The following is a 25,123-nucleotide window of genomic DNA, read 5'->3' on the forward strand; positions in this document are numbered from 1 at the left end:
AGGCAAGAACACTGGAGTGGGTTGCCATTTCCTTCTCCAATGCATGAAAGTGAAAACTGAAAGTGAAGTCGCTCAGTCGTGTCCGACCCTCAGCGACCCCATGGACTGCAGCCTTCCAGGCTCCTCCATCCATGGGATTTTCCAGGCAAGAGTACTGGAGTAGGGTGCCATTGCCTTCTCCAAAAACAACTATATGGAGTTATTAATAACAATGCTTTCCTGACAATATACTTTGGTGAGGCTATGAGAAACAAACACATTCATCCATCCCCGAGGGAACGCTGAATGATAGAGACCTCTGGAAATAGATCTGGAAAACTTAGCAAAATTACACTTGCATTTACTCATTAATCTAACAATTCTACTTCTAAGAAATTATCAAAAAATACACTGGCAAAAATATAAAAAGACAAATGCATAAGGCTAATAATTACAGGTCTATTTGTAAAAGCAAAACAATAATACCTTATGCTTTTTACTTTAGTATTTGAGAGACTAAAAGGCAACAAACCAAGAATTTTAAGCTCTAATGCCCACCAACGAAAGGGTGGGTGAAAGAAACCCCTGGCACATCCACACAATGGAATACTATGCAGCTGTGAACGGGAATCAGGAATCTCTGTATATACTACTCTGCAGGGTCTTCCTGATCCAAGCATGGAAGAGAAATATGTGTACAGTATGCCACTATTTATTTAAGAAAGGGGGGGGGTTTTACAAATATATATACCCACTTATTTTTTTTTTAAGGAAATATAACATGGTATATTTTTAAAAGGTTACCTAACAGAGGAAGGAGAGAACAGAGTGGAGGGGATAGAGATAAAGCTACACATCTTTAAACATATCTCAGTTTTACAGATTTGACTGTGGAATTAAGGTAGTATTTTACGTAATTATAAAGCAAAATTAAACCTTAAAAACAACAATTTGAAAATAAAAGGAAACAAAGGAACTCAATGTTCAGTTAGTAGCCTAACCATATTATACCAAATAACTTTAGTAATTTGATGGGCCATCCCTAGAGAGGTATGCCTTAAAAAATCTTATACCACTTCACATAGTTGGTGAAGATGTTATCTGTGTTCTGAAATGGTTACTGTGCACTGCCATGGTGCATAATTATCTGACATTTCTAACCTTATCACCCCTGGTCATCATTCGTGATCCGGGATTTTTAATCTTTAGTAAAGGAGAAAAGAGATAAAGTCATAAGCCTGAGATATTAGACATAAACCCTGCAGTCTGATTTTTTGTTTAATATTTTATTTATTTGGCTGCTCTGAGTCTTGGTTGTGGCATACCCGATCTTTATTGCATCATGTGGGATCTAGTTCCCTTACCAGGGATTGAACCCAAGCTGCCTGCATTGGGAGCACGGAGTCTTACCACTGGACCACCAGGGAAGTCTCTGTGGTCTGATTTTGAAGTAAAAATAACAGAATAAATACATATATATAAACAATATTATACACACTAACTATATAAATTATGCATATAACAAAACACGTACAAGATACAAATGTATAAAATGTATAATTAAGAAAAAGATAAAATTATATTTTTGAGCTCTGTCAACTGAAAAGGGCTAGAAATTATGACCAACCCAGTAACACAGAGCACTCCTAGCACCAGATGGGGTCCCTAAATATTGTTTCCCTCTAAGGAAATAGAATTCCTTGGACAAACAGCTGATTTCTAGACCTAAGACAGAAAACGTCAAGATAAATTTGGAATCATTACATAGTAGACAGCAATAAAGCTATCAATGATGACTAAGGTCATAAAAAACTTTGGAGCCAACCTGAACAGGCCTTCACTAGTCACAGATGGGACAAACTGATCATCCACTGTCGTAACTGCAATTGATTAAAACATAGCAGACATGCTTAAATCCATGAGTTCATAATGATAATACAATTAATGCTAATTTTAAAAAACTCATCACCACTAGAAGATACTAATGAATCAACTCATTATTTGAAACCAAGCAAATAAAGGGAAAGAATCAAGCATTTATCATACCTTTCCTACATCTCAAATCCTAAAAGATGATGCCGTGAAAGTGCTGCACTCAATATGCCAGCAAATGTGGGAAACTTAGCAGTGGCCACAGGACTGGAAAAGGTCAGTTTTCATTCCAATCACAAAGAAAGGCAATGCCAAAGAATGTTCAAACTACCACACAATTGCACTCACCTCACACGCTAGTAAAGTAATGCTCAAAATTCTCCAAGCTAGGCTTCAACAGTACGTAAACCGAGAACTTCCAGGTGCTCAAGTTGGATTTAGAAAAGGCAGAAGAACCAGAGATCAAATTGCCAACATCTGGTGGATCAAAGAAAAAGCAAGGGAATTCCAAAAGAACATCTACCTCTGCTTCATTGACTACTCTAAAGCCTTTGACTGTGTGGATCACAACAAACTGGAAAATTCTTAAAGAGATAGGAATACCAGACCACCTTACCTGCCTCCTGAGAAATCTGTATGCAGGTCAAGAAGCAACACTTAGAACCAGACATGGAACAATGGACTAGTTCCAAATTGGGAAAGGATTATGACAAGGCTGTAGACCGTCACCCTACTTATTTAACTTCTATGCAGAGTACATCATGTGAAATGCCGGGGTGAATGAAGCACAAGCTGCAATCAAGATTGCCGGGAGAAATATTAATAACCTCAGATATGCAGATGACACCACCCTTATGGCAGAAAGCAAAGAGGAACTGAAGAGCCTCTTGATGAAAGTAAAAGAGTGAAAAAGCTGGCTTAAGACCCAACATTCAAAAAACTAAGATCATAGCATCCAGTCCCAGAACTTAATGGCAAACAGAAGGGGACAGAATGGAAACAGTGACAGACTTTATTTTTTTGGGCTCCAAAATCACTGCAGATGGTGACTGCAGCCATGAAATTAAAAGACACTTGCTCCTTGGAAGAAAAGTTATGACCAACCTAGACAGCGTATTAAAAAGCAGAGACATTACTTTACTAACAAAGGTCCATATAGTCAAAGCTATGGTTTTTCCAGTAGTCAAGTATGGATGCAAGAATTGGATCATAAAGAAAGCTGAGTGCTGAAGAATTGATGTTTTGGAACTGTGGCGTTGGAGAAGACTCTTGGAGTCTCTTGGATTGCAAGGAGATCATACCAGTCCATCCTAAAGGAAACCAGTCCTGAATATTCATTGGAAGGACTGATGCTGAAGCTGAAACGCCAATACTCTGGCCACCTGATGCAAGGAGCTGACTCATTTGAAAAGACCCTGATGCTGGCAAAGACTGAAGGCAGGAGAAGAGGACAGCGGATGAGACGGTTGGATGGCATCCCCGACTTGATGCACATGAGTTTGAGCAAGCTCCAGGAGTTGGTGATGGATAGGGAAGCCTGGCATGCTGCAGTCCAGGGGGCTGTTAAGAGTCAGAAATGACTGAGCAACTGAACTTCCTATATTAACTGTACAAGTCGGTTACCAAGCAGATGAGGGTAAGTTTTTCTTTATACAAGCACCCCAGTTTTTAGCGAAGGAATGATAGAATATCATCATTTCTCAATCTTAACGAAGTAACGGAGGCAGGCATTGGTTATGAAGGGCTGCTAACATCACAAAAACAGAGACCACCAGACAACAGGGCCTTCTGACAGAAGATCATAATACCACCTATAACCCACCACACACACACCAAAATCAAATGAAGTCAATAGACTTGATCCAAGTATTACTTTATAAGAAACAGAGAGAAAAGAAAAGCATTTTAAACCATAACAGAAAGATGCAATCAGCAAATGTTAGATAAAATTAGACTCAGACTTTCCATAGTCTACAGCAACTTCACAATTTTAGATTCTGAAACCAAGCTAATAAAGGTCAAGTTCTGAGTTGTTATACTTAATTGACACCTAAGCTACAAAACAATGGTGCTGAAATCAGTTGGGAGGCAATTATCTGCTATAATAAGAGCAAATAAATGGTGACGAGAAACAAGAATTGTTTAAATTTCTTTTCCACATTTCAGTTCTCACAGAATTCAAGTAATTATGGCATATAATTTTTTAAATTTATTTATTTTTTAATTGAAGGATAATTGCTTTACAGAATTTTGTTGCTTTCTGTCAAACCTCAAGAGGCATATAATTTTAACACTGAACCTATGAAACAAGGTGGCATATTTTCCTTTTATCTGAGATTGACTTTCATTATATCCGGAGAAACAAAAGTAAAATTAGAAGCCTGTTATACAAATCACTCACTGTACATAGATTCCAAAATAATACAGAAGAAAGCAAGTCCCCAAAGCCATTACCACATCCAGTAAAAGCTTGAAGTTATAGAATTAACCCATCTACTGAAAAACTGGTTAGAAAAAACGTGATATTCTGTTAATTTATAAAGATTAGTGCTTAAAATGCAACAGGTTTTTTTATTGTTTAAAAGTACAGTTTTTGACTTGAAATGAACAGTGGATTTGGGACTTAAATCTAAGTAAATGAAATATAACACTGATACACAGTAAGAAAACCTGTTTAATTCTATATGGATAAAAATAAGCTCATAATTTCTTAACCTTATTACAGTTCTGACTCAAGCAAGAAACCAAAAAGCCTCAGAACAGAAACTCAAAGAGGAAAATTAAAATACATACAATCAAATAATACACAGTAATAGATATGAATGATTAATGATGGAAAAACCTAATTTTATCCTAGTTTCAACATTCTCCTCCCCCAAAACTTCTCCAAAGCTCTAAGCATAGCTAAAATGACTAATTTCAGTAATTACTTTCCAATGGAAACACCCACAAAATGTGCCGTAGTACAAATGTAGATGATGTAACCTCAGAAAACTGTTGTGAGGATTAAATGAGTTAATATTAAGTACTAAGCAGAGTGTATGGCACATAGCAAACACTCAATAGATAATAGTATAATTATAATTACTTGTTAATGTCAAGAGCACTTTTCATTTGCATAGCATTTCTTCACAATAACTTCTTAAACTATACAAAATTCTTAACAGTTTACAGAATGCACTTATTTCCAATATCCCTACATGTCTGTAAATTTGAGTAAGAACGAGGAAAAAACTATAGTGGTTAATCCAACCAATATATATTTTATTCTGACTGTGGAAATAAGGAATGTTTTTAGGGCAACTCTGTTTATCTTAACTTCAGTTCAAAAAATTAAGGTATGTATCACACATTCTTATAACCCATTAATTTAACTAAACTTTCTTGAAATTATCTTCAAATTACTATTTTAACTTTTTAAAATCTGAATTTGCTATTTGCAATGTATTCTTAATTACTCCTTTTCAACTTTCAGAGGTGTACTATTAATATACCCAATACTGTATTCCACTACTCTGAAACTTAAGAAAGTAGTAGTAGAAATTTATAATATCTCTATACATAGATAAATACAAAACACAAGTCAATACACAATGTCTAGAATTCCCTTGATCCCTAGAATTAAAGAATAAAATTTTTTAAAAAATTTGTTTCATGATAGAAATAAACAGAATACACATTAAATAGATGAGATTTATTTTCCATAAAATAACCCTCAAAGATGGGCTTCCGTGGTGCCTCAGCTGGTAAAGAAACCGCTTGCAATGGGGAAGACCTGGGACGGATACCTGGGTAGGCAAGATCCCCTGGAGAAAGGAAAGTATACCCACACTCCAGTATTCTAGCCTGGAGAATTCCATGGACTGCATAGTCAGTCCATGGGGTCTCAGAGAGTTGGACCCGACTCGGGGACTTTCACTTTCAAACCTAAAAGATAATTAGTAAGATATGGGATGCTGATAAGGTCCCATTTCCTAAATATCCATCATAGAGAATAATGCATCTTCCAAGTCTTCATCAAGGAAATTAAAGGTAATAGATATAAAATTGCAATATCTACTGCAATCTATAACATAGTGCTCTACAGGGCCCTAAGAAAAGGGGTTAAAATGAAAACTCATCTTGCTTTGTTTCAAGGAAAAGGATATAAGTAGTTGATTTAAGCATTCAAATCCCTTGAAAAGTATTTTTTATAGACAGAATAGGTAATTCTTAAACTTCTACCATAATTTTAATGATGCTGTATAATTCAGGACTTTCTAAGTTCATTTTCTTTGTTCCATCATTACCACACAACTTCCCAAGTTCTTGGATACAGGAAAGAATGCACTGGATTTTCAACCTGAAAATTCTGATCACTGAAAAGGGTTATCTTCTATTTCAACATAAACTGGCATTCTAATGTTACATTCTGATGTGTATATCATTCTTTTAGTTTAGTCTGAATTGAGTTCCTGATACCTTAGCATACATGAGTAGAAGTATGAATTTGAACTTCTTTCTCTGGAAATATGAGAAACTGACATTCTTTCTCATTGACAACTGTCAAAATCATGTCTCGGTTTTCACTTTTCTGCCCTTATCCTACCCACAAAATTAAAAAAAAAAAAAAGTTTTTCGTCTACTGAAATATAGTCAAACCAAATTAAGGGAGATTCATTTAAACACTAAAATGATTGATTAAAATTAACTAACATCCTAGAATTTAAACCAAAGCAAAAGGATGCATGTTTACACAGGCTTCGTTTTCATTTATTCTACTTCCAAAAGAAAAGGAAAAAAGAAACCTATAATAATCAAATTGTACTTTAAGACAATATCCAGAAATGATTTTTGAGCTTGTCTTACTTATCCAGCAAATATTTTTATAAAATTGGTTTGTCATAGTAAGACTTAAAAAAGGATTCAGGAGACATTCTGTGCGGTACAGAACTGGGTAGGAACACTGGTATTTTAAGTGCATAAACTGGAGACTTGATAACAGAATTTTCTCACTGGGTCATTCAAAAACAATTGTATTATTCCTTCCCCAAAATATTCTCTTCCGCACTTGAAAGAACTCTGCCTCACACTAAGCACTCCAGCTCTTCAATTGTTTCCGCCTACGTTTAATTACAAGGAAGAAAGACTGCTCACCAAATTCACAGTTCGCCTAAAACAAAGAAATGTCAATCATCGGCTCTAAAACTATAGGGCGGAATTCTCTGAGGACAGTGAGGCAAAGAACTTCAACCGCAACTGAAATTGTCTTTGCAATCTCGGTTTCCAGGAGACTGAAAGGCTGCAGAGCTGCGCGAAGATCCTGCAGGCAGGCTGGGGTGGCAGAGGGAGCTAGCGGGGAAAAGGGGTGAGTCCCACAGAGGAACTGCATTAGACTTTGAGAACCTATAAGGGACAGAAGGTTAGCTACAAGGAAAAACAGATTTATCTGCAGATCAAGCACGTTTTCAAAGAGAACTTAAAGTGATGAGGATAAGGGAAAACGACAGAAAACCACCAACCCTTCACAACCCGAGGGTAAGAGAAGTAGGAAAAGGGGACTGAGGCGGGGGCGGGGAGTAGGTAGGAGAGGACGGGGAGAGTAAGGTCCAAAAACACCGGGATTTGAAAAAAAGTACGCGAGCTCTGAGCTTGGCCTTAGTCCGGATCTCTCGTACCGGTATGCGGACCGCAGGAGGAAAGGATCGCCCTTACTCAGGGCTGTAGACAACAACGCGTTTACTGCGATAACGAGCCCTGCACAAGAAGATGTCGCCTCTGTCCCTGCTTGCTCCCGTTCATTTCTTTACATCTTACTCTAACACCAGCGGCACTCCAGCAGAACTCTGTCAAAGCCTGCGCTGCAAAAGGACAGCAAAGGAAAATACCTGAGTCCCAGGAATCACGCCCGCAGCGACAGGAGGAGGAGGAGCCGTGGACAACTCGAGACCGGGCAAGATCCTTACTTGTCTCTAGTCAAACCCTAATTCTTACGGGTGGGGCGGGGAATTTCCGCCCTGAGCAAGGAGAGCGTCACTTCCGCTTAATGCTTTATCTGTTCCTCGCCTTCTCCATTCCAGATACGTTCCTTACGTTCGCAACGTTCTCACTTCCTTTTCCCGAGCCCTTCCGCCTAGCCCGAATTTCTGACGTGGACTACATGACCCTGCATGCATCACGGCAGGTTGATTTCCGGGTCAAGAGGTCCGCGCTGGGTACATCACCATGGAAGCGATCGGTTTGGTCACGTGGTGCCCCTGGTTACGCCCGGTGGCAGCTGTGGGGTCTGGGGCTCAGTCGGGGGCCATTTTGCCGAAGGCAGCCTCCGGGAGTCAGGGGCTCAAGTTGTTCCCTTTTTCTCTTCTGCAGGTCGAGGCTTGGAGAGGAACAGGAAGGCTGGGCTCCATCGAGCCCTTCGGAGACGATGGTTTGCTCTAGTCTCCGCCACTTGACTACCCTCCATGGCGGCTGCGCCCTCAGCCCTGCTCCCGCTGCCGCCCGTTCCATCCCTCTGTGCCTATCGCCTCCAGAGCCGCAGTCGTCCTTCCGCCCCAGAGACTGATGATAGTCGAGGTGGGGGCGCCATGAGAGGCGAGAAAAACTATTGCTGCCGTGGAGCTGCCGGAGATCACGGTTCCTGCCCCCCGACACCTTCGCCTCTGGCCTCGACCCTCTTGATGCCCGCGGAGGCAATCTCAAGTAGTTGGTCTGGGCCTGGAGGTGGTTTGTCGGGGGGAGATGAAGAGGAGACTCGGCTCCTTCAACAACTGCGGACCGCGCCCGATCCTTCCGAGGCCTTCCAGGCTTTACAGGCTGCTTTGCCGCGGCGGGGCGGTCGACTTGGCTTCCCCCGACGAAAGGAAGCGCTTTATCGGGCTCTGGGCCGAGTGCTTGTGGAAGGAGGTAGTGATGAGAAACGACTCTGCTTGCAGTTCCTCTCGGACGTTCTCCGGGGTCAGGGGGAGTTAGGCCAGCTGGAAGAGGCCTTTAGCTTAGCTCTTCTGCCTCAGCTTGTCGTCTCGCTACGAGAAGAGAATCCAGCCCTGCGGAAGGATGCGCTGCAGATCCTACACATCTGTTTGAAGCGTAGCTCTGGACAGGTGCTGAGGACGCTTATACAACAAGGACTGGAAAGTACCGATGCCCGGCTTAGAGCTTCCACAGCACTACTGTTCCCTATCTTGCTTACCCCTGAGGATTTGTTGCTCGACCTAGATCTTACCGAAGTGATAATATCCTTAGCCCGAAAGCTTGGCGGTCAGGAGATAGAAGAAGAATCTGAGACAGCTTTCTCTGCACTTCAACAAATAGGGGAGCGTCTTGGCCAAGAGCGATTTCAGTCCTATATCTCTCGCCTGCCTTCTGCCTTGAGGAGACACTACAATCGCCGCCTGGAGTCCCAGTTTGGAAGTCAGGTTCCTTATTATTTGGAACTTGAAGCATCTGGATTTCCTGAAGATCCCCTTCCCTGTGCAAGGAGTCTTTCCAACAGCAATCTTAAATTTGGGATTATTCCTCAGGAGCTGCATTCAAGGTTGTTAGATCAGGAAGACTATAAGAACCGGACTCAGGCTGTTGAGGAACTGAAACAGGTGATGGGTCGCTTTAACCCAAGTTCCACCTCTCATCCTAGCCTTGTGAGTTTCATTAGTTTGCTGTATAATTTGTTAGACGATTCTAACTTCAAAGTGGTCCATGGCACACTTCAAGTCCTGCATTTACTGGTTATTCGCCTTGGAGAGCAGGTACAACAGTTCTTGGGACCTGTTATAGCAGCTTCTGTCAAAGTGCTGGCAGACAACAAGTTGGTGATCAAACAAGAGTACATGAAAATCTTCCTCAAGCTAATGAAGGAAGTAGGTCCTCAACAGGTGCTTTGCTTGCTCCTGGAACATCTCAAACATAAGCATTCCAGAGTGAGAGAGGAGGTGGTGAACATTTGCATCTGCTCCCTCCTGACTTATCCCAGTGAGGATTTTGACTTATCCAAACTGTCTTTTGATCTTGCCCCAGCTCTTGTAGATAGCAAACGCAGGGTACGCCAGGCAGCTCTTGAAGCCTTTGCTGTGTTGGCATCGTCAATGGGCTCAGGTAAAACCAGCATCCTTTTCAAAGCTGTGGATACTGTGGAGCTGCAGGATAATGGAGATGGAGTGATGAATGCTGTGCAGGCCAGATTGGCTAGGAAAACCCTCCCAAAGTTAACAGAACAGGGATTTGTGGAATATGCGGTACTCATTCCATCATCTGCCCAGGGTAGATCGAGCCATTTGGCACATGGAGCAGATGCAGACTGGCTTTTGGCTGGTAACAGAACTCAGAGTGCACACTGTCACTGTGGTGACCACACAAGGGATAGCATGCAAACTTATGGATCTTATAGTCCAACTATCTGTACTCGAAGGGTACTAAGTGCAGGAAAAGGAAAAAATAAATTACCATGGGAAAATGAGCAGCCTGGAGTCACGGGCGAAAACCATACTTCCAGTTCCAAGGACATAGAACAGGTATGCATCTTCTCTAATTTCCGTGAGTTGAAACTATGAAATAATTTAAAATAGAAGTATGCCTGTAATGACTGAGGAATGAGGCTCTTTGAGGGTTGTTATGCTTTGTTTTTAAATCAGTTTGCTGATGTATCAATTATAATGGGACAGAACACACAGGAACCTTCAGTAGGTTTTCTGCTTGATGGATTTGATTAAATTTGAGGCACAATTTGGTATAGAAAATACCTGGATTTCGGTTTTGACCTGTCACTTTGGCATATCTGTTACTCATTCGAACAACAAACACTGAATACCTAGTAGGTACCAGAAAAAAAAACAAAACACATTCTAGGAATGAAGATCAAATGGGTTTTGCAGAGTTTAGTTAAGGAAAAGTCAGACCTGTAAATGGGCAGCTACAAATTGGTTAAGTGCTAAAATAGAAATTTTGAGTCCTATGGAAATGCTGAAAGTAGAAAAAATAATTACACTGGCAGGGGAAAAACCTTCCAAGAAGACCAGACATCTGAACTAAGGGTTTTTTTTCCACCCCAAAGTCTTTATTTTGAAAATTCCAAATCTATAGTTTACTTAAAAGAATAGTACAGTGACTACTGGGGCTTCCCAGGTGGCTCAGTGGTAAAGACTCTGCCTGCCATTGCGGGAGACGTGGGTTCTATCCCTGGGTCGGGAGGATGCCCTGGAGGAGGAAACGGTAACCCACTCCAGTGTTCTTGCATGGAAAATCCATGGGCAGAGGAGCCTAAAGGTCTCCATGGGGTTGCAAAGAGTTGGAGACGACTGAGCACACATGTGTGCATACACATAGTGAATATTCATATACTTCATCTGGATTCACCAGTTGTCATGTTGCCATATGTGCTTCGTATTTGCTGAACCATGTGAAAATAAGTGCAAGTATCTTGACATTTCATCCTAAACATTTCTGTATATGACTCCTAAGAATGACATTCCCATTTATAACCATCATACCATTATCACACCCCGGAATACCAGTAGTAATAGCCTCTATTTATATTTCTCCAATTGTCCCCAAAATGTGTTTTATACTATTTTGTCTTCCAGGATCCAGTCAGTCAAGATTCACATGGTTAATATGTCTTTTACATAGAATTACAAGCCCATCTGTGTGTTTGTTCATGACATTGACTTATTTTTGAAGAATCTTAATCTATCTTACTGTTTCTTTATGTTACATTCAAGATAAACAATTTTAGCAAAAATACAACCTTGTGAACGTCATATTACATCACTTGGTTAAGGTGTGATAACCACTCCGTTGCAAAGGTTTATTTTCCTCTTTATAATTAGCATATGATCTGTAAGATACTCTGTGACACTAGGAATACCTCAACAACCTTCCATCCCTGTTCTTAACATCCACTAATGATCCATACCTAATGATCCACTAATGATCATTTATTACATTGGGGACTACAAAAAAGGGTAACTTTTTTGAAAAGTCTAACATTCCTTCTGTATTTGTTACCTGGCATTCTGTTTTATTCTACGTGTAATAATTAAATGCATGAGTATTCCTTTTGACACTAAAGTTGTCTCAAATTTGATTTGACCGGTGGCTGGCTCCTGTGTCCTGTAACATGACTCTTTAAGTCTTTGAACACTTCCTTAACTTAAACATGGTATGATGCCCAGGGTTACTTTGTATTTTTCTTGCTCCAGACCTGGAGCCAATGTTTTTTCCAAGAGCCCAGGAAATGCTTTTTAAATTAGAAAGTGGAATTTTAAAACCAAAGTCAGAGTATAGACATGCTCAGTGGTGTTGCTTATCATTGTGGATTGACTCTTTCAGTGGATAGAACCTAGGAATACCTTTTTTTTTTTTTTTTTTTAACAAATTCATATTGATACCTCCAATCAAATCCAGCACTACAAGACTTTCTCATATTCCTTTAGTCCATGTTTATATCTCCTTTCTCTCACAATTTAACCCTGGTTCCTAATATCATTTCAGTTCAGTCGCTCAGTCGTGTCCAACTCTGCGACCCCATGCACTGCAGCATGCCAGGCCTCCCTGTCCCATTGAGTCTATGATGCCATCCAACCATCTCCTCCTCTGTCGTCCCCTTCTCCTTCCACCTTCAATCTTTCCCAGCATCAGGGTCTTTTCCAATGAGTCAGTTCGTCACATCAGGTGGCCAAAGTATTGGAGTTACAGCTTCTGGTCTCTAATATCAGTTACATTTATTGATATTCATACACAAAACATAATTACTACACCAGTATCAACAACAGCTGACTACCTACTAAAGCTCAATATTTCTTTGCACTTGTTTGTTTCTATGCTTAGAATTATCCAACACTCATATGGTCAAACTTTTCTTAATTTGTTTGTAGGTGGTTCAAATGACATGATAAAAGATGAATAGTAATTTGCTTAGTGTGGATGTGTCCTGATGAATTTCAGACTGAAGAAATAATGTTCAGAGATACTAAATTATAAAAGGATTTCCCAAATTAATAAGAAATGGTGTATTTCTGCACAGCTGAACCCGTTTGGTGGAAAGTAGCAGAAGATGAAACTAGAAATGTAGGCAAGGGCCAGGTACGGAGATCATTTTTGTAAATGAGTTCATGCCTTTTGCAGTATGGATGGAGGTGAACAGTGTTCCCGCTTGTTCTTTTTAATTCTAAAGTTATTTTTAAAGTAATTTTCCTGTTTACACAATTTAATCATATGGTTTTTCTCATGTATTTTAAAACCACCTGGGAGTGAATGATTTTCTGTAAGCATTGATTTTTAACACTGCTTGTTATTTGTCAAGTCTAAAATGTTAGTGTAGCAAGTTCTGTGGCAGTCCAGTGGTTAGAACTCGGCACTTCCACTGCCCTGGCCCAGGTTCAGTTCCCTGGTCAGGGAACTAAGATCCCACAAGCCATGCAGCCCAGCCTAAAAAAAAAGAAATGTTAGTGTATTAAGATTCTGGTGCTGGCCAAAGTGCCAAGAATCTGAAAATAGTACATTTCTGAAATTCTAGTGTAGACATATATTGCTTTTGAAAGAAGTGATAGTCAAATTAAAAATTATCCCAGAAATTAAGCTCTACAGTTGTCCCTCAGTATCTTAGGGAGGTTGGTGTCTGGACCCTGGAGCATACCAAATCTGTAGATGTTAAAGTCCCTTATATGAAATGGCATGTTTATTGGTGCCTAGAACCTCCTCCTGTATACCTTAAGTCATTTTAAGATTACTTATAATATTTCATACAATGTCAATGCTATGTAAATAGCTGCATAAGTACAGTGTAAATGCTATGTATAGCCAAAGAATGGAAAATTGAAGTTTTGCGTTTGGGAACTTTCTAGAATTTTTTTTTTTATATTTTCAATCCACAGTTGAATCTGTGGTTGCAGAACCCATCGATTTGGAAGATTGACTGTACTTTCTTGCTCAGAAATTGTCTGTAGAAGAATTATTGATACATTGGAAATTATCATAATGAATGACAGGGATTAAATACCTAAATATTTTTATGTGTGCAGTTTTTAAAAGTACATGTATATTTTTAAAATAATAGCGCAGTACTATATTTTAGAGCAGGTTTAGGTTCACAACAAGACTGAAAGTACAGAGTTTCCTTAAAACCCCTTTGCACACCCACACATGAAACCTCCTTCACTAACACCGTCTCTCCTAAAGCGGTGCATTTGTTACAACTGATGAACGTGCATTGACATTAGGATTTGCTTTTGGTATTGTACATTCTATGGGTTTGGACAAATATATCCATGACCCATATCCATCACTGTAGTATCGCACAAAATAATTTCACTGCCCTAAAATTCTCTGTGCTCCTATTCATCCCTCCCTTCCTAACTCCTCTCAAACACTGGTCTTTTACTGTCTGCATAGTTTTGCCTTTTCCAGAATGATGTGACCCTTCTTCTAATTTGTACTGACTCTTGCCCAGGCTTAATTTTAACATTTGCAGTCTATTGTTAAAATGTTATTTCTGTCTTGTCCACATAGAGCAAGTTAATGACATAAGATGCGTCTATAAAAACTCAGAAATGTTTCAGTTACATAGTCCTGTAGCTCATTTTGAAGATAGATTAGTTTGCTTAGAGGGATTATTATGTATAACAGTGGTAGGAAAAAAGAAAGGTTAAAACAGCAGGCCCTTGCAGACTGGAGACCCTTGAATGCCAGATTAAAGAGTTTAGTCTATTATTTTGACAGTGGTTTGAGACTACAGGGGTTGTTTGGTTTTGGTTTTTTCCTTCTCTTTTTTTAAGCAGTATTTTAGGAAAGCTAATCACAACAGCAGCAATGTCTAAGTTGTGTGGGATTTTCTTTTTTTTTTTTGAGAAGGTGGAGACTGGAGACTGGGAAGATCAGTTAGTACATTTATTGGACTACTTTACGTGTGCGTTGTTGAGTTTCATTAGAATTAGCAGGGTATCAGGTAAGAGGCATTTCAAAGGATTTAGTGGCCAAAGTGTTGGAGGAAAGGAAGATAAAGAGAAAGAGGGATAACTCAGATTTGATTGAAGTGACAAAAATGCATAATAAATCCATGAATAAGAAAGACCCAACAAGGGAAAATGAGTTTTAGATAGTGGAAGAACACTTGGTTGAATTTGTTGAAGACCACTATTCAAGAGACAAAGAAAGAACTAGGGTGTAGACTTGAAAGTCACATATTGAGAAGTAATTTGTTGAAACTGTGAGATTTGAGGAGCTCTCAGAACAAGAGCATAGTGCTTAAGTCTCAGTCTCAGCATGCAGCCCCGTTTAGGGAATAGCAGTAGGAGACAGAACCAAACAAGGAAAAGAGAAAGAGTGCCTAAGACTTGCAAGAGAACAAGAAAGAACAAAGGTTTTAGAAGTGAAGTAAAGAGAGTTTCAGGAAGCACATCATCACTGTTAAAAGCAGGAGAGATTTTTGAGGAGAATGAAATCAGAAAAAGCATGATTTATTCTTGTATATCAGCTAGCTACTTGTAAAATAATTTTTGAAGATACTTTTCTCATAATTTTATCTTTCTTAATTTCCTCCTAATAATTCATCTGATTATTAAAAGTTGTATGTGCTTGTTATAGAAAATTTGGAAAATTCAGAAAGGCACAAAGAAGAAGTTTAAGATTTTCAGCAGTCTCACTACTGAGAAAAGCATTCGGTGAACATTTTGTTGCCTCATCTTCAAGTGCCATTTCAGTTTGTGTATACTAATGACGTTATTTTTTCCATACACGAAAGTCTCTCTCCTTTATCATGAATTTTTTTTCTTTGACATCAAATAATCTATAGTAGGATCTTTAATGGCTGTTTCATGTTAGATTATATAATATCAGTTGGTTTAGTTGTTCTTAATTTTGAATATTTATATGTTTTAATTTTGTTTCTACCGTTTAGTTGACTATTTTTATGCCCCAACGTATACTATGATAAGCAGATTCTTGTGGTATTCTAACTTTGCATCTCTTTCTGTGCTTTTAGGACTATTTTAATGGGTTAGTGGGGTCCAATAATCAGCCATCACTACTTGGCCACCATGTTAGCTATATTTTTCTTAACAGATTTCTCTGCAATGAATTAAGTGTCACGGTAACCTAGACTGAAAAGTAAGGAGCATACTTGCTTCACTTGTATATGTAGTTATTAGGTTCTATAGCTTTTTTAAGGTAGAAAATTTGGTTACTGAAAAGTCAGTGAGACATGGGAAAAAGTGGTTTTAGAGACTAAATTTATAAGTTTATGAGATGAACTGATAAGAAAATATTTATTAATACAAGCACTAAACATTTATTAAGCATCTTTTTGGTCATCCACTAAGTGTGAAGCCAAGTTCAAGCTTATAGATTACTCTTAAAAGCACTACTGCTGCTACTGCTAAGTCACTTCAGTTGTGTCCGACTCTATGTGACCACAGAGACGGCAGCCCACCAGACTTCCCCATCCCTGAGGTTCTCCAGGCTAAAACACTGGAGTGGGTTGCCATTTCCTTCTCCACTTAAAAGCACTGCCTAGTATTTTTTTCCTCTTTTGGTATTTAGCCCATGTGAACCATGACTTCTTTTTCTTCAGTAATGGTAAGCACTGTGTTGATAATGACTGTTGTTGTTTTTTTATATAACAGTACTAGCAGTGCTGTGTCTGCAATCAGTATCCACAGATATCTCAGTGAGAAAGTCGAATCTCAGGGTTTGAGGGTAAAAGAAAAGACCAAACAAGATGTAGTAGGATGTAGCAGGATGAGTTATCACTAAGTTTTCTTTTTAAATAGGAACCACCTCATTTAAAGTAGCAAAGAGCCACTGTTGACTTCACCTTGCTTACTCTGTACTGTGGTAGATCTTAGATTTGCAAGGAATATATGATTTGATCTCTCTAATCATAGTTGAGAATCAAATTGAGAGGGAAAGGCAAGGAATTAGTGTCGTTATATACTGAATGAATCAAGAACATAAGTATATAGAGAGATTAGCTTTGGAACAGAGGCAGAAGTCTTTTTTCTTCTGGAACTGGAGGAAAAAATTAAAGGAAGATAACTTAGGATTCAGAAAGATTTTGAGACAGCAGATTTTTTTTAACCAAAAGAATGAAGCTCTGGACATTGAAGACAATGAGCTCTGGAATAGTGCTTATCAAATTTTAATGTCCATAAAAATTCCCTCAGAGTCTTGTTAAAGTACGGATTCTGGTTCAGTTTGTCTGGAGAGGGCTTCTGAGACTCCATGTCTAGTAGGCTTCTAGTTGTTGCTGATGCTGCTGATTTGTGAGTCACATGTTAAGGGCAGGGCTCTAATATTAGACTTCCATAATCTGGTAAATGAAGAACCAAGCTGAGAATGGAAAATGGAGAATCAGACATTTGAAGAATGTGGGAAAGATTTAGAATAGTTAATGTGACAAATTTAAAGGTAATAGAAAATCCCAAATCACTAAGTTGCAGTAATGTATTTGGTGTGAACTTAATCCTAAAAATTGAAATTTCCTTGGATAGTACGTTATTTCCAGCAAGTAGTTTTTGTTTGTTATTTTTTTTTTTTAATTGAAGGATGATGGCTTTACAGAATTTTGTTGTTTTCTGTCAAACCTCAACATGAATCAGCCATAGGTACATACATATCCCCTCCTTCTTGAACCTCCCTCCCTGTTCTTTTAAAAATATGATTGGAGTGTCTAAAAGAGAAAAACCCTTAGTTTTAAAACATGTCAAAATCATGAACAATCCTGAAAATATATCTAATATCAGTGCAGATGTTGGATTGTTTCCAATAAGCAGTCATTATTTTTCTTCTTAAAATTTTATCAAGATGTCTGAAGTATTTGAAAAACTTTTTTCTGTTTATTTATTTATGTTGTTGTTGTTATTGACTGCACCACACGGCTTGCAAGATCTTAGTTCCCTGACCAGGGATTGAACCTTGGGCCAGGGCAGTGAAAGCCCTGAGTCCTAACCACTGGGCTACCAGGGAATTCCTGAAAAACTTATTTTTAGTACTTGTTAAAATTAAGAGCAATCCAAAAGCATATCTATTCTCAGGTCTATTTAAAAACTTTAAAGTAATTTTAAAATAAGTTTTGAAAACTAAACCTTAAGAATATTAAATAAGATAATGCATACATTATATTGATTTTATGGTCTAAAAAAACCATAGCACTTATCATGATAAATGGAGAAAACATATGCATTTCCTTGGGTACCTACTTTTATTTCCCTGTAACTTTTTAACCTCAGGCAGTGTCAGTTATATATATTAAATATAACCTCACCCAAAGATACCAACTTTTGTTTCCTCACAGAAAAAAACTGAAATTCATGTAACCAAGAGCTGTCTTTTTATTCTTTCCATGACTATATATGTCCTTTTTATAATGGTTTAAGTGACAGAAATAAACATGCATTTTGTCATCATCCAGAGGCTTTTGTATATCCTTTAACCTGTTTGTTTGATGGTTATCCTATAATGTATAACAGACAAGGATAAATTAAAAGCATATTTAACACAGGGAACTATATTTAATATCCTGTGATAAACCATAATGGGAAAGAATATGAAAAAGAATACACACATATAATCAAGTCACTTTGCTGTACAACAGAAATTAACACCATATTGTAAATCAACTGTCAATTCAGTTCAGTCGCTCAGTTGTGTCTGACTCTTTGCGACCCCCTAGACTGCAGCACGCCAGGCATCCCTGTCCATCACCAACTCCTGGAGCTTACTCAGACTCATGTCCATCCAGTCGGTGATGCCATCCAGCCATCTCATCCTCTGTCGTCCCCTTTCCTCCTGCCTTCAATCTTTCCCAGCATCAGGGTCTTTTCCAATGAGTCAGTTCTTCACATCAGGTAACCAAAGTATTGGAGTTTCAGCTTCAGCGTCAGTCCTTCCAATGAATATTCAGGACTGATTTCCTTTAGGATTAACTGGGTTGATCTCCTTGCAGTCCAAGGGACTCTCAAGAGTCTTCCCCAACACCACAGTTCAAAAGCATCAATTCTTTGGCACTCACATTGCTTTATGGTCCAACTCTCACATCCATACATGACCACTGGAAAAACCATAGCTTTGACTATATGAACCTATCAACTATATTTGATAGTTTAATTTTTTTCATTCCATTTTGTTAGTCTAAAATCTTAAGAGTCTGGGAATTATAAATAATATATTAAGCATTATAACATTTATGGCATTATAAAAATTGATCTGTGTTAATAAAGATATTATCTATTGTGAAATTTAATTGAACATGTGATTTTGCAATTTTATAATTTGAAAAGGAGTAATGTTAAGGTATACAACCAGTGAAACCAGTAGAGGAAATTTAGGAAATTTAAGTTAATGAGGTGTTTCCTGAGCGGATAAGTTCAAATTTGCACAAACAATTATACTATTATTTTTACACAGTGATAAAATGTGGGCAAAGACAAATAGCTGCCTTCTACTGAGTCTGATTTGTCCAAAGAGCCATCTGAAGTAAAATTTTTCTGTGAACTTTTTCTGTACAAGTACATGCCATGTATTAAAAACCTTTAAGTTTATGAACATTTTTTTCTTGTTCTTTAACCTAGTAACCGAGGCCATTAATTAAACTCACAGTCTATGTTTTCCCTTGAATGTGCAAAAGTAGGAGATAAAACTTGTATTTGGTATCACAACTGTGCTTTCTTAAAGTTTGCGTAGAAAATGATTTGAAAAAACATACAAAGATATTTCAGAAGGTGATTTTGGAGGTAATTGGAATAAACTTTTTTTAATGGCTGTCATTAAGAGGCAAGGTTGAAGTTCAGGTAAAACTAGAAAGAACCAGTAGAAAATGAAGGTCCAAAAACTGGAGGCTGGAGATTAAGATAAATTTAGTATGAGCCCAATAAGGGCAGGAGTGTAGGTGGTTTCTGAGAGAGTTAGCTATTAAAAGGTGTTATCCTGATAATTTGCTACTACCTATACCAAGGTAGAATTAAAACTATTTTTGTGATGTCCTTAACACTCCTTGCCAAAAGTTGAACTAAGATGTGTTAGGTCAAAGAAATGTTTTTATGAAAAATATATTAGGAGTCAAGTCCAAAGGTTAAGAGTTACTAAATAGCGAGATTAAAATAGTAGATTAGACTATGTGAATTTCAAATCATTGTTAATATTAAATGTGAAACTCACCTTTTATAACACTTTCATTTCCTACAAGGAATTAAATGAATTAAATTTTAAGACATTAACTTCAAACACTGAAAACTCAGTTCTATCTAAGAGTCATAAGATGCTCTAAACAGACTGCTTCATATTTTCTAAATTTAGCTCACAACTTTTGCAAACTATATGTGTACTTTTCCCTTTTATGCTAACTCATTCCTTTTCCCTTGTTTAGTGTTTAGTCCCATCAAAGCTTATCCTGATGAAAATAATTTACCTACTTTTGAGAAAGACCATAAAGGACCTCTCATGTTAATAATAATTGGTCATGTTAATAATAATTGGTATGTCCTACAGTCTGCTTTCAAATATTGGCAGATTTTTCTACAGCAGAATGTAATTCCTGACTGACTTCTCCTAAACCCTGGAAAATGCCACACTAGCAGATATATTCTCCACTGCTACTACTGCCCACTGTATCTCCACCCTCATTACCACTATCCCTAGTTGCTGTCTTCACTGTCATACATTCTAATGTTCTGTTCTCTAAGTAGAAATTAATTACCGATGGGAGGGGAGTTTAGTGGAGAATGGATATATTATTTGTATGGCTGCAGCCCGTTACTGTCCACCTGAAACTATCGCAACAGTCAATTGGCTATACTCCAACATAAAAACATTTTTTTAAAAAGAGATTAATTACAGAGTAAATCTAATGTAAATGCATTCCATACTGGAGAATTATCTCTGGATTACTCATGATATTAACTGGGTTAGTATATTTTCTCTTAATGTATCTAATCAAAAGTTGACTGTGATTGGTTTCATTTTTATTCCATTGTGTCCTTTTCATGGGCTTCCCTGGTGGCTCAGCTGGTAAAGAATCCGCCTGCAATGCAGGAGACCTGAGTTCGATCCCTGGGTTCGGAGGCTCCCTCCTTTGCATACTGACTGCTATAAAATCAGTCATCATTACTGTTTAGTCACTAAGTTATGATTGACTCTTTGCAACCCTGACGGACTATAACCTGCCAGGCTTCTCTGTCCATGGGATTTCCCAGGCTGGGATACTGGAGTGGGTTACCATTTCCTTCTCCAGGGGATCTTCCCAAACCAGAGATTGAACCCATGTCTCCTACACTGTAGGTGGATTCTTTACCACTGTGCTGCCAGGGAAGCCTATAATCAGTCTCAAAAATTATAATATTGGATTTTGAAAAAGTAAAATCAGGCCTTTTTCTGCTGAAGCATTCATTACTTCTCATTGGTATTTTGGGGGTTAATTTTTGAACGAGTTAATGGTTTTCCCACAAAATTGGATGAGGAATAACAAGTTACTTGATATCTATTTGATAATCTTAATCTTGTAATAGTCAAATAGCTAAGAAGTTTTCAAATAGGTGTATCTGTAATTTTATTGTATTTCATTGCTATTTGACACTTGACAAAGTTTGCTAAGCATACCTGAGAAGACTTACAGTTCACTGCATGTGTAGATTTGATTGTGTCTTTAAGCTCCAAATAAATATAAGGACAGTAAATATAATTTCTTGTCTGTTCACTCAGTTTTTAAAATGTTCTGTACCCATGATCAGTGTGAAATGATCCAGAACAATCGAGGCCATTATTGGTGAAGGATTCGTAACACTTGAATCAAGCTTTTACGTAGTTCTTTAACTATGATTAGGTTGAGTTTCAAAATTCTGTTCTGGCACTCTTGTACCTTAAAGATCAAACTGGGTATGTGGAAAAGGAGTTGGAAATGATAAAGTACTAGGCGTATATAAAGTATTATGTTTTTGGTTTTAACTAAAAGACCTCTCATCAAAATCTCCTAAGGGAACCGTGATATAGATTACATTTACATTTGGGCTACAGATTATGGATAGTAAATTTGCCTCAGTAAGAAGAGTAAAGTGGGGTGCTTGCTGGTTCAGTGATCTTCAACTGGCATTTATTGTCCACTGCTCAAAGATGGCATGCTGCTGAATCAGAAACGTTCTTCCCTTTATTCAAGTCATCATTTCACTCTTTTTGTCATTTGCATTCTTTCCTTCCTAGCTACCAGTTGTGAACTCTAGGAAGGTAAGGTACAGAAAACATTTGGGGTAAGGTTTGAGAAAGGAAAAAAAATTAGCATTTATATCACGGCATGAAAAAATACTGCTAGGGAAAAAAAAAAGAAAAAATACTGCTAGGGTACTGTACTATATGTGGATGTTTATTTGTATCATTGTATATTTGATACATTTATTAATTTTTTCTTTTAATCTGAATTTCATAATTAAGTCTAAATTATTCCATCATATTCATTACCAAGTAGACTTAACTACATTTGCTGATTTGTTATTCCGTTTTTATAGTTTTCAGCATATGATTTCATTCCATCTCCAAAATTAAAGCCATCTCAAGGAATGCCAGTCAACGATGATTTATGTTTTAGCAGAAAAAGAGCGTCAAGAACCGTATTTCAGAATAGTCGGGAATTTAACCCAGATTCTCTTCCTATATGTTCTGCTGGTAAGTGAAAGTTGCAGGTAATGAACATGTTGAACTAAGTTAAAGATTTCTCTAATCTTCATAGTTCATTCAGAACCTGTTAGAACTTATAATCTGGCAGACAGTTCAAATTCAATAATATTTGTTAAAGACCTGATAAGAATGGACAGTTTGACACAATTGTCTCATAAGATCCGGGAAGGGTTTCTCACTGAAATCCTTTGGGTATTAATGTAAGGCATTATTTGCTTCATCAACAACCCATGTTTACTGAGTATATCCTGTGTACAGATATGTTTCTAAGTATGTGCAGATACTTTTCTAAGTACTGGATATATTTATTGTTGTCCATGGACTGTAGCCCACCAGGCTCCTCTGTCCATAGGATTTCCTAGGCAAGAATACTGAAATAGTTTGCCATTTCCTTCTCCAGGGGATCTTGCCAACCCAGGGATTGAACCTGTGTCTCCCGCTTGGCAGGCAGATTCTTTATCACTGAACCACCATGGAAGCCTGGGGATATAGCAGTCAACAAAATAGGGAAAACTTTCTGCCTAATTAATCTTACATTCTAGTTGGGGCAAAGCAAACATTAAATAAATGCAAAACAGAGTAAATTAAATGGTGATAAATGCTATGGAAAAAAATAAGCAAAGAAGAGGAATATAGAGGAGGGCCTGTTTTAAATAGTGTGATGAAAGAAGGCCATATTGAGAAGGGAATATTTGGAGCAAACCACATAGATACCATGAGAGAACAGCAAATGATTCCAAGAAGAGGTAACAGTTAGTGCAGAGTACAGGACATATTTGAGAAAGATCGAAGAAGCTAGTAAATCTGGAATGAAAAGAGTAAGGGGAAGAGAAGTAGAAAATTAAATTGAGGAGAATAATACGGTTTCCTATTTAAGGCCTAATAAACTATTGAATGGGCTTCAAAATATTGAAGAATATTTTGAGAAAAGAAGTAACATCAATTGGCTTGCTTTCCAGACTTGGGGGATGTTACATTTGAAATGGATTAATGCAGGCAAGGGAGAAAACATGGAGTCTGTTGTGATCCAGGCTGGAGTCAATGGAGGTTTTGACCAGTGCAGCAGTGATTATAGTGAAAAGTGATTGGATCCTGATTATAAGTCAAAGGTACAGTTACTGTGATTTACTGATGGGTTGTGTAGGAGTGTGAGAGGGAAGTTGAAAGAGCTCTAAGGTTTTTTGGCCAGAACAACTGGGAAGATGTTTAGTTGCCTAAAGTAAGTGTTATAGAAAGTAAATATTATATTATTCTGAGGACATTGTCCCATCATGGGCCTTATCAGTTAGAAAAATCATTAAAGAGGAGATAATACTTGAGCTTGGGATATATGTATGATTCCAGATGTTAAGAGGAGGTATGAGGAGAGCAAAGGCTCACATTAGGAATGGGCTTGAGATTTGTGACAGCAGTATAAAGGCAAGTTTCATTTTAGATGGTCAAAGAGTAATTGGAATGTGGGGAACCCTTGTGTTCTAGATTCAAAAATTTGAGCTAGTACTTGTAAGCTATAGGGAGCTAATGGAGACTTGTTTCGTTAAAGAACAAAGCACCTAGGGTGACAAGGTTGTTTACAGATTGACTAGAAATGAATAATCAGAAAAATATGATGATGACATAAAATAGAAAAAGATTTCTAGACTTAGCACCCAGGTAATTAGAAAAATGGTAATGTGTTGACAAAAGGAAATCATTTAGCAGTGGAAAGTGGAGTATGAGATAAAGATTTAAGTTTGTCTTTTACTTAAGATCCAAGTGATACCAGTTATTGAAATTTATTGGCTATGAGACAATATTTAGAAAACATTGTTACCCTAGGAGAATTTGTAGATCTTTATGCAATAAAATTCCATAATATTTTCATATAAAAATGAGGTCTTACAATGATTGTGTAGTTGAATGTTTATTTGATAGAGAAAAAGAAATGCAAGAATATATCCAGTTAAGTTTGAAGCATTGCTTGGGATTTTTATAAAGCCTGTGTTTTTTTGTATCATCTAGAATTTCTTACCTAACTGTACAGATTTTAAAGAGAGAATAAGACAGCATGTAACTTAATGTTAGGTTGAATGATATAAATTATAAGTACTATAACAATTCAAGAAAGGAAGAGATCATAGGTATTGAAGTAGTTTATAACTCCAAGAAAGAGGTTGAACTTGAGCTGAATTTTAGAGAAGAGAAGGGTTTGTGGTTGGTAGTGAGGCAAGATTTACAGAGAAAGTATAACCAGAGTATTTAATTCAGTTCAGTCGCTCAGTCATGTCCAACTCTTTGTGACTGCATGAACTGCAGCACACCAGGCTTCCCTGTCCATCACCAACTCCCAGAGCTTGCTCAAACTCATGTCCATCGAATCGGTGATGCCATCCAACCATCTCATCCTCTGCCATCCACTTCTCCTCCTGCCTTAAATCTTTCCCAGCATGAGGGTCTTTTCCAATGAGTCAGTTCTTCAGATCAGGTAGCCAAAGTTTCAGCTTCAGCATCAGTCCTTCCAATGAATATTCAGGACTGATGTCCTTTAGGATTGACTGATTTGGTATTCTTGCAGTTCAAGGGACTCTCGAGAGTCTTCTCCAACACCACAGTTCAAAAGCATCAATTCTTCGGTGCTCAACTTTCTTTATAGTCCAACTCTCAC

The 25,123-nt window shown here is 37.9% G+C and overlaps 2 protein-coding genes across 7 annotated transcripts in view; one reads left to right on the forward strand and one right to left on the reverse strand.

Moving 5' to 3' along the window:
* The window catches only part of KLHL28 (kelch like family member 28), a 32,646-nt gene extending 24,709 nt beyond the window's left edge, over positions 1–7,937 (reverse strand). Inside the window, exon 1 of the mRNA XM_027521662.1 lies at positions 7,719–7,937. The gene's annotated coding sequence lies outside the window, so the exon portion shown is untranslated. The remainder of the gene's footprint in view (positions 1–7,718) is intronic.
* Positions 7,938–8,052: 115 nt separating this feature from the next.
* Positions 8,053–25,123, forward strand: part of TOGARAM1 (TOG array regulator of axonemal microtubules 1) — a 78,448-nt gene continuing 61,377 nt past the window's right edge. For 3 of the 6 annotated variants that reach the window (XM_027521655.1, XM_027521656.1, XM_027521661.1), the window contains exons 1-2: positions 8,053–10,337; positions 22,311–22,467. In XM_027521655.1, the coding sequence (XP_027377456.1) occupies positions 8,292–10,337; positions 22,311–22,467 (2,203 nt within the window). In that variant the 5' untranslated portion in view covers positions 8,053–8,291. The remainder of the gene's footprint in view (positions 10,338–22,310; positions 22,468–25,123) is intronic. The other 3 variants (XM_027521658.1, XM_027521657.1, XM_027521660.1) reach the window with 2 other exon arrangements.

Source organism: Bos indicus x Bos taurus, chromosome 21 (genome assembly GCF_003369695.1).
Source record: "Bos indicus x Bos taurus breed Angus x Brahman F1 hybrid chromosome 21, Bos_hybrid_MaternalHap_v2.0, whole genome shotgun sequence".
Lineage (NCBI taxonomy): Eukaryota > Metazoa > Chordata > Mammalia > Artiodactyla > Bovidae > Bos > Bos indicus x Bos taurus.